General features: G+C 72.3%; 1 protein-coding gene across 1 annotated transcript; it reads left to right on the plus strand.

The window, feature by feature from the left end:
• The first annotated feature begins 279 nt into the window (after positions 1-279).
• Positions 280-6,575, plus strand: CHRNB2 (cholinergic receptor nicotinic beta 2 subunit). Its single transcript, XM_086768295.1, has 6 exons — positions 280-470; positions 3,655-3,800; positions 3,890-3,934; positions 4,557-4,666; positions 4,754-5,708; positions 6,301-6,575. The coding sequence occupies exons 1-6, from the start codon at positions 428-430 to the stop codon at positions 6,469-6,471; spliced, it is 1,470 nt and encodes a 489-aa protein (XP_086624421.1). The 5' UTR covers positions 280-427; the 3' UTR covers positions 6,472-6,575.
• Positions 6,576-8,664: the final 2,089 nt, after the last annotated feature.

Raw genomic sequence — 8,664 nt, forward strand, 5'->3', positions numbered from 1 at the left:
TCCAGCGGAAGGGGCGGGGCCGCAGCCACCGGAAGCGCTCGCGAGACGGAAGTGACGCGGGGGAGAGGCGGCCCGGCAAGCGAAGGGGCGGGGCGAAGGCCGGCCGGGGTCACGTGACGGCACCCTCGGGGGGGGGGGGATCGGGGGGGGGGGGTGCGGGGGCCACTCCCCCCCCCACCCCCGCGTGTGCGGCGGGGCCGGGGGGGCTGCGGGACGCGGGCGCCGCCCCCCGCTCGGTCCCGGCCGGCTCCGGGGGCCCGGACCCCTCCCGGTGCCGGCGGGGCGGGGAGAGCGGGGCGGCCCCGCCGCAGCGCCCGGCACCGCCTCCCGCCCGGGGCCGCCCCCGCCCGGGCCGCCGCCGCCGCCGCCGCCGGCTCCAGCACCGCGGAGAGCGCGGCAGCACCGGGGACAGCGCCGGCCCGGCCCCATGGCGCCGCTGCGCCTGCTCTGCCTGCTCGCCGCGCTCGGCCGTAAGTACCGGGGCTCCGGCCCCGCGCTGCACCCCCCGCGCTGCCCCCGCGCTGCCCCCCGAGCTGCCCCCGCACTGCCCCCCCGCGCTGCCCCCGCACTGCCCCCGAGCTGCCCCCCCGCTGCCCCCCGAGCTGCCCCCGCACTGCCCCCCGCGCTGCCCCCGCACTGCCCCCGAGCTGCCCCCCCGCTGCCCCCCGCGCTGCCCCCCCCGCTGCCCCCCGAGCTGCCCCCCGCGCTGCCCCCCGAGCCGCCCCCCGCGCTGCCCCCGCGCTGCCCCCCGCACTGCCCCCCCCGCTGCCCCCCGAGCTGCCCCCCGCGCTGCCCCCGCACTGCCCCCCCCGCTGCCCCCCCCGCTGCCCCCCCGCTGCCCCCCGCGCTGCCCCCGCGCTGCCCCCCGAGCTGCCCCCGCACTGCCCCCCGCGCTGCCCCCGCACTGCCCCCGAGCTGCCCCCCCGCTGCCCCCCGAGCTGCCCCCCGCGCTGCCCCCCCCGCTGCCCCCCGAGCTGCCCCCGCGCTGCCCCCCGCACTGCCCCCCCCGCTGCCCCCCGAGCTGCCCCCCGCGCTGCCCCCCGAGCTGCCCCCCGCGCTGCCCCCGCGCTGCCCCCCGCACTGCCCCCCCCGCTGCCCCCCGAGCTGCCCCCCGCGCTGCCCCCGCACTGCCCCCCCCGCTGCCCCCCCCGCTGCCCCCCCGCTGCCCCCCGCGCTGCCCCCGCGCTGCCCCCCCCGCTGCCCCCGCGCTGCCCCCCGAGCTGCCCCCCGCGCTGCCCCCGCGCTGCCCCCCGCACTGCCCCCCCCGCTGCCCCCCGAGCTGCCCCCCGCACTGCCCCCGCACTGCCCCCGCGCTGCCCCCGAGCTGCCCCCCCCGCTGCCCCCGAGCTGCCCCCGAGCTGCCCCCCGCACTGTCCCCCCGCTGCCCCCCCCGCTGCCCCCCGAGCTGCCCCCCGCGCTGCCCCCGCGCTGCCCCCCGCACTGCCCCCCCCGCTGCCCCCGCACTGCCCCCCCCGCTGCCCCCCGCGCTGCCCCCCCGCTGCCCCCCCCGCTGCCCCCGCACTGCCCCCCCCGCTGCCCCCCGCACTGCCCCCCCCGCTGCCCCCCGCGCTGCCCCCCGCGCTGCCCCCCGAGCTGCCCCCGAGCTGCCCCCCCCGCTGCCCCCCCCGCTGCCCCCCGCACTGCCCCCGAGCTGCCCCCGCACTGCCCCCCCCGCTGCCCCCCCCGCTGCCCCCCCCGCTGCCCCCCGCACTGCCCCCGAGCTGCCCCCGCACTGCCCCCCCCGCTGCCCCCCCGCTGCCCCCCCCGCTGCCCCCCGCACTGCCCCCGAACTGCCCCCCCGCTGCCCCCCCCGCTGCCCCCCCCGCTGCCCCCGAGCTGCCCCCGCACTGCCCCCGCGCTGCCCCCGCACTGCCCCCGCGCTGCACCCCGAGCTGCCCCCCCGCTGCCCCCCCGCTGCCCCCCCCGCTGCCCCCGAGCTACCCCCTCCGAGCTGCCCCCCCCGCCGCCCCCGCGCTGCCCCCCGCGCCGCGTCTGTTGCACGGCAGCGTCCGGAACCGGCGGAGCTCCCGGTGCTCCCCCCGCTCGCTCCTCAACCCGGGGCTCTGCGGCGCCCCGGGCCCGGCGGCTCCGGTTGCTCGGAGGGCTGCGCGAGGGCGGGGGGGGCCACCCCGCCGCGGGGGCGCTCGGGCAGCACCGGGGCCGCCGCCATGAGCGTGGCCTGCGCCCGGCTCTGCCACCCGCACGGCAGCACGACCGGACACCGGCACTCGGGACACCGGCACACCGGCACAGACACACAGGCAAACCGGCACACGGGCACACCGGCACACGGGCACACGGGCACACCAGCACACGGGCACACCGGGCACGGGCACACAGGCAAACCGGCACACGGGCACACGGCACACCGGACACCGGCACACGGGCACAGCGGACACCGGCACACCAGCACATGGACACACGGACACACGAGGCACACAAGCACACCAGCACATGGGCACACCGGGCACGGGCACACAGGCAAACCGGCACACGGGCACACCGGACACCAGCACACGGGCACACAGGCACACGGGCACATGGGCACTCCAGCACACCGGCACACCAGACACCGACACATGGACACATGGGCACACCAGCACACGGGCACACCGGCACACCGGACACCGGCACACGGACACATGGGCACACCGGACACTGAACACGGGCACACCAGCACATGGGCACACCAGACTCCGGCACACGGGCACACTGGCACACGGGCACACCAGACACCGGCACATGGGCACACGGACACATGGGCACACGGACACATGGGCACACCGGCACACGGGCACACCAGACTCGGGCACACCGGCACACCGGCACTCCAGCACACCAGCGCACCGGCACATGGACACACGGGCACACCAGCACACGGGACACGGGCACACCAGCACACGGGCACACCGGACACGGGCACACCGGCACACGGGCACAGGGGCACACGGGCACACCGGACACCGGCACACAGACACATGGGCACATGCGCACACCGGCACATGGGCACACCAGCACACGGGCACACCGGACACCGGCACATGGACACATGGGCACATGGGCACACCGGCACATGGGCACACCGGCACACGGGCACACCGGACACTGGCAGACGGACACATGGGCACATGGGCACACCGGCACACGGGCACACCGGACACCGGCACACAGACACATGGGCACATGCGCACACCGGCACATGGGCACACCAGCACACGGGCACACCGGACACCGGCACATGGACACATGGGCACATGGGCACACCGGCACATGGGCACACCGGCACACGGGCACACCGGACACTGGCAGACGGGCACACCGGACACGGGCACACCAGACACCGGCACACGGACACATGGGCACACCAGCACACGGGAACACCAGACTCCGGCACACGGGCACACAGGCACACCGGCACACGGACACATGGGCACACCGGCACATGGGCACACCAGACTCCGGCACACGGGCACAGCCGCACACCACCACAGAGGCGCACACGCATGCTGCTCACACACCGGCACAGCGTCCCTTTGTCACGCTGCCGCACGGTCACACCCGTGCACCGTCGCACACAACCTGGAGCTGCCAGGCCCGGACCCCCGGGGTGGGTCCCCGCCCGCGCCGTGGCGCTGAGCCCCCCGCTGCCCACAGGGAGCCTGGGCACAGACACAGAGGAGCGGCTGATCGAGTACCTGCTGGACCCCGCGCGCTACAACAAGCTGATCCGGCCTGCAGCCAACGGCTCCGAGCTGGTGACCGTGCAGCTGATGGTGTCGCTGGCGCAGCTCATCAGCGTGGTGAGTCGGCTGGGACTGCGCTCCCGCCGGGGAAGGGAGGGGGCCCTGCACACCCCCCACCCCGAGTAACCGCCCCGCTCTCTCCACAGCATGAGCGGGAGCAGATCATGACCACCAACGTCTGGCTGACCCAGGTGGGACCCTTGGACTCCGTCATGGACCCAGGACCCCCCACCCCCACCCTGCTCTGGGGACCCCCCTGCACCCCGCCCTGAGCCCCCCGTGCCCACCCTGCCCTCGGGGCCCCCCTGCACCCTGCCCTGATTCCCCCGTGCCCACCCTGCCCTCGGGACCCCCCTGCACCCCGCCCTGAGCCCCCCGTGCCCACCCTGCCCTCGGGACCCCCCTGCACCCCGCCCTGAGCCCCCCGTGCCCACCCTGCCCTCGGGACCCCCCTGCACCCCGCCCTGAGCCCCCCATGCCCACCCTGCCCTCGGGACCCCCCTGCACCCCGCCCTGAGCCCCCCGTGCCCACCCTGCCCTCGGGACCCCCCTGCACCCCGCCCTGAGCCCCCCGTGCCCACCCTGCCCTCGGGACCCCCCTGCACCCCGCCCTGAGCCCCCCGTGCCCACCCTGCCCTCGGGACCCCCCTGCACCCCGCCCTGAGCCCCCCGTGCCCACCCTGCCCTCGGGACCCCCCTGCACCCCGCCCTGAGCCCCTCGTGCCCACCCTGCCCTCGGGACCCCCCTGCACCCTGCCCTGAGCCCCCCGGCCCCCCACCTGCGGCCGGGCCGGGCTGACCCGCTGCCTGCAGGAGTGGGAGGACTACCGCCTGACCTGGAAGCCGGAGGACTACGACAACATGAAGAAGGTCCGCCTGCCCGCCAAGCACATCTGGCTGCCCGACGTGGTGCTCTACAACAAGTAGGTGTTTTTTTGGGGGAGGGCGTGCACGCCCCAGCCCCGCTCCTGGGGCAGGGCCAGGGCTGACAGCGCGTCCCTTCACCGCAGCGCTGACGGGATGTACGAAGTCTCCTTCTACTCCAACGCGGTGATCTCCTACGATGGCAGCATCTTCTGGCTGCCGCCAGCCATCTACAAGAGCGCCTGCAAGATCGAGGTGAAGCACTTCCCCTTCGACCAGCAGAACTGCACCATGAAGTTCCGCTCCTGGACCTATGACCACACCGAGATCGACCTGGTGCTGAAGAGCGACGTGGCCAGCCTGGACGACTTCACGCCCAGCGGCGAGTGGGACATCGTGGCACTGCCGGGACGGCGCAATGAGAACCCTGACGACTCCACCTACGTGGACATCACCTACGACTTCATCATCCGGCGCAAGCCGCTTTTCTACACCATCAACCTCATCATCCCCTGCATCCTCATCACCTCCCTGGCCATCCTTGTCTTCTACCTCCCCTCCGACTGTGGCGAGAAGATGACGCTCTGCATCTCTGTCCTGCTCGCCCTCACTGTCTTCCTGCTGCTCATCTCCAAGATTGTGCCGCCCACCTCGCTGGACGTGCCACTGGTGGGCAAGTACCTCATGTTCACCATGGTGCTGGTGACCTTCTCCATCGTCACCAGCGTCTGCGTCCTCAACGTCCACCACCGCTCGCCCACCACGCACACCATGCCGCCCTGGGTCCGCACCCTCTTCCTCCGCAAGCTCCCGGCGCTGCTCTTCATGAAGCAGCCGCAGCAGAACTGCGCGCGCCAGCGCCTGCGCCGGCACACCCAAGAGCGTGCTGTCACCAGCACCCTCTTCCTTCGGGCCGGCACCCGCGCCTGTGCCTGCTACGCCAACCCTGGCGCCGCCAAAGCCGAGGGGCTCAACGGCTACCGAGAGCGGCAGGGGCAGGCGCCAGCCCCTGCGGCCGAATGCACCTGCGGGCTGGAGGAGGCGGTGGACGGTGTGCGCTTCATCGCCGACCACATGCGCAGCGAGGACGACGACCAGAGCGTGAGTCGGGGTGGGGACGGGCAGCGCGCGGCGGGGCGGGCAGGGATGTGAGGCGCGGGCAGGGCGGGGGGGTGCGTGTATGGCCGTGAGGTGTAGAGTGCACGCTGGGGCCGGGCTGTACAGCAGGAAGGGACGTGCATGAGCACCAAGGGGGTCCCTGCCCAGCCCCATGCCCGCGGACCCCCCCCGCAGCCCCTGCCCGGGGGGCCCGGCCTTGGCCTCCAAGCCGCTGCTGCGGCCCCCGCCTGAAGCAGTTGCTCTGGAAACCTGGGAGGCTCCCGGGAGGCCTGACCCCGCACCACACCGTGAGGCTGCAGATTTTGGCGGAGCCGCCCTGGATGGGGCTGTGGGGCTGGGGGACGCTGCCCCCCGTCAGCTCAGCTCACCAGGGAGCAGTTTCCTGGGCTCAACAGCAGAGGGGAGAGCGAGCCCCACGGCGGGTGGCCCCGCGCGCCGCGGCGCTGAGGGAGCCTACTCAGGGCTCCGCGGAGCCGCCAAGCTCCCGGTCCAGCCGCCTGCCGGGAGCGGCACAGGCAGCGCCGGGTGATGCCGGAGGCCCCGGCCTCACCCAGCGTCTCCCGGCCCCACACAGGTGAGCGAGGACTGGAAGTACGTGGCCATGGTCATCGACCGCCTCTTCTTGTGGATCTTCATCTTCGTCTGTGTCTTCGGCACCGTTGGCATGTTCCTCCAGCCCCTCTTCCAGAACTACGCCACCAACTCCCTGCTGCAGCTTGGCCAGGGCACCCCCACCTCCAAATAGCGCCGGGGCGGCCGCTCGCCCTCCCCACCCGCCGAGCCGGGGCCTGGAGAGCCGGGTGCCGGGCTCTGGGCAGCCACTGCAACCCAATAAATGCTCACACAGGAGGGGCTGGTTCGCGTCAGTGTCCTTTCATCCCGCACCGCTCCTCGGGGGCAGGGGGGAGTGGGACGCGGCCAGGGCTTGGGGAGGGATCAAAGTAAGAGGCTGGGGAGGAATCGGCTCTGGAAGATGAAAATCCCAACTGCCGAGGGAGCGCAACGGCGTAAACTGGCTCGACGGGGATGCACCCGGCTCCCTCCCACGCTCTGGGGAGCAGCGGCTGCTCAACGCCACCTCCTCCTGCCGATGCAACAACGTGGGGCCAGGAGCAAGCGAGCGCCCCAGCAGGCAACCCCTGCGGCTCCCGGGGAGCCAGGCAGTCGTGCCGGCGCAGCAGGAGCAGAGGCACAGGGAGGAGAACGGGGCTGCTCTGCTCCAGCTCCTCAGGGAGCGCACGTGCCAGGCGGGAGGAGGCCGTTTTTAGGTCCTACCTGCAGGCAGGGCCTGAGCAGCGAGCGCCGGGGGCCACTCCCCGCTCCAGCGGTGCCACCGTCCCCTGCTAAACTCCAGGCTCAGCACACCGGAGCCGAGAGCAGCCAGGCGACGACTTGCACGAGGAAAAGGAAAATAGGAATCAATCCCAACTCCAGCCAGGCCCCCGGCACGGTCGCTGTGCCGGGCTGGCAGCCCCAGCCCGTCCGCCAGCACTTCCCACGCTCTCCCTTGTGGGCAGGAATTGGCCTCAGCGGGGAAAATGGAAACGGAGCCTTTGCTATAAATACCGCTAATCCTCCACGTGGGCGGGAGCACGGCGCAGGCAGGGGCCAGTGGCGCACAGCCCCGGGGGAAGCCGCACGCTAGAAGTTTATTTAAATCCCAGCACTTCAGGCAGAGAAATCCCGGGCTGCTCCTGGACCCCCTCCTCTCAGGGGTGCCCCAGTACTCACCAAGAGCGTTGCCGCCGAAGCGGCATGCTGCTGGCCCTGCACCAAGGCCTCGTCCCGCTTTGTCCCACCCCTGCATCCCCTCCGCTGTCGGCACGGCCCTGGGCGAGGGCAAGACGGGGGGATGCCGCTGTGCCCCGGCAAGGCGCTGAGACCTGGGAGAGCCGGAGGGTGCGGGGGGCACGGCGGGAGCCCCGGCAGCCCCAGGCACAGCACCCTGAGCAGCTGGCAGCGCGGACAGAGGAGCCCCCAGCTCCATCCTCGTGCCGCTGCAGCCCTGCTCCGTGCGCAGGGAGGAGTGGGATACCGCCCCTCACAGCTCTGTGGTGCCTGGCAGCTGCGGCCAGGGCAAGCCCCCGACAGCCAGCGTCGAACCTGCTCGGCTGCGGCACACCTGCCAGCATCCCTCCCTGCCGCACGAGGAGAGGGGCGCAAGCCAGAGCCGGGGCCTTGCTCCCCGGGCTGGGCTCCCGCAGCCTCAGGCCTTCTCCTCCTTGGTTTGGGCGACGCTTCCACGCCAGCTGCTTCGCGGTCTCTGTCCGGCAGCACAGCCCTGTCATTTCAGGGGACGCTCGGGGCCCCCGAGGGCTCAATTCTGGCCTCCGAGCCCCTCAATTCTGGCCTCTGAGCTTAAGGCAAGAGGCTTCATTCACAACCGCCACAGCTCTACGCACACCACTCCTCGTTTAGCAGATGATAACTCATCCCGGTTCCTCTCCAAACCCCACCCGGGGCCCCTCTTTCATTCCGCAGGAATTAACGCACCCACGGCACAGAGCCAGCTAATAATAGAGAGTTTTCCTGGTTTTTTACTATGAATGCGGAATGTTACGCTGGTCCTGCTGGCGTCTTGCAGACATCAGGCCCGCATCCCCGCTCAGAGCGGCTGCCAGCGACCTTCTGACATACAAAACCAAAAGTCCAAAGGTGTTGAGCTTGCAGTCCGAGAATCCCTCCGCTTTCTTGTGCCTTCTTTAAAAAAAAAAAAAAGAGGAGGCAACACCATAAAAGCAAAAAGGGACTGAGCCTGCCCTGAGCTTAAAAAAAAAAGAAAAGACGGTAGTCTTCATGCACGTTTTAAAAAGAGAAAGGGCAGGCTCCAGAGTGACAAGAGCAGAGAGAGAAGGCAGCCAGGCCTACAGGAGAAACTGCTGCACGCTCCTGATCCCACTGCAAAAAGGTGGCGGCGAAAGAAGGACGCACGCACCCA

This window comes from Chlamydotis macqueenii, chromosome 28, assembly GCF_036417535.1.
Source record: "Chlamydotis macqueenii isolate bChlMac1 chromosome 28, bChlMac1.mat, whole genome shotgun sequence".
NCBI lineage: Eukaryota > Metazoa > Chordata > Aves > Otidiformes > Otididae > Chlamydotis > Chlamydotis macqueenii.

What these genes read in the sequence shown, in the direction of transcription:
- CHRNB2 (XM_086768295.1), top strand. Translation starts at nt 428, where the DNA reads ATGGCGCCGCTGCGCCTGCTCTGCCTGCTCGCCGCGCTCGGCC. An exon ending in TGGCGCAGCTCATCAGCGTG is followed by an intron (nt 3,801 to 3,889) that starts GTGAGTCGGCTG and finishes CTCTCTCCACAG; the next exon opens with CATGAGCGGGAGCAGATCAT. An exon ending in GACGTGGTGCTCTACAACAA is followed by an intron (nt 4,667 to 4,753) that starts GTAGGTGTTTTT and finishes CCTTCACCGCAG; the next exon opens with CGCTGACGGGATGTACGAAG.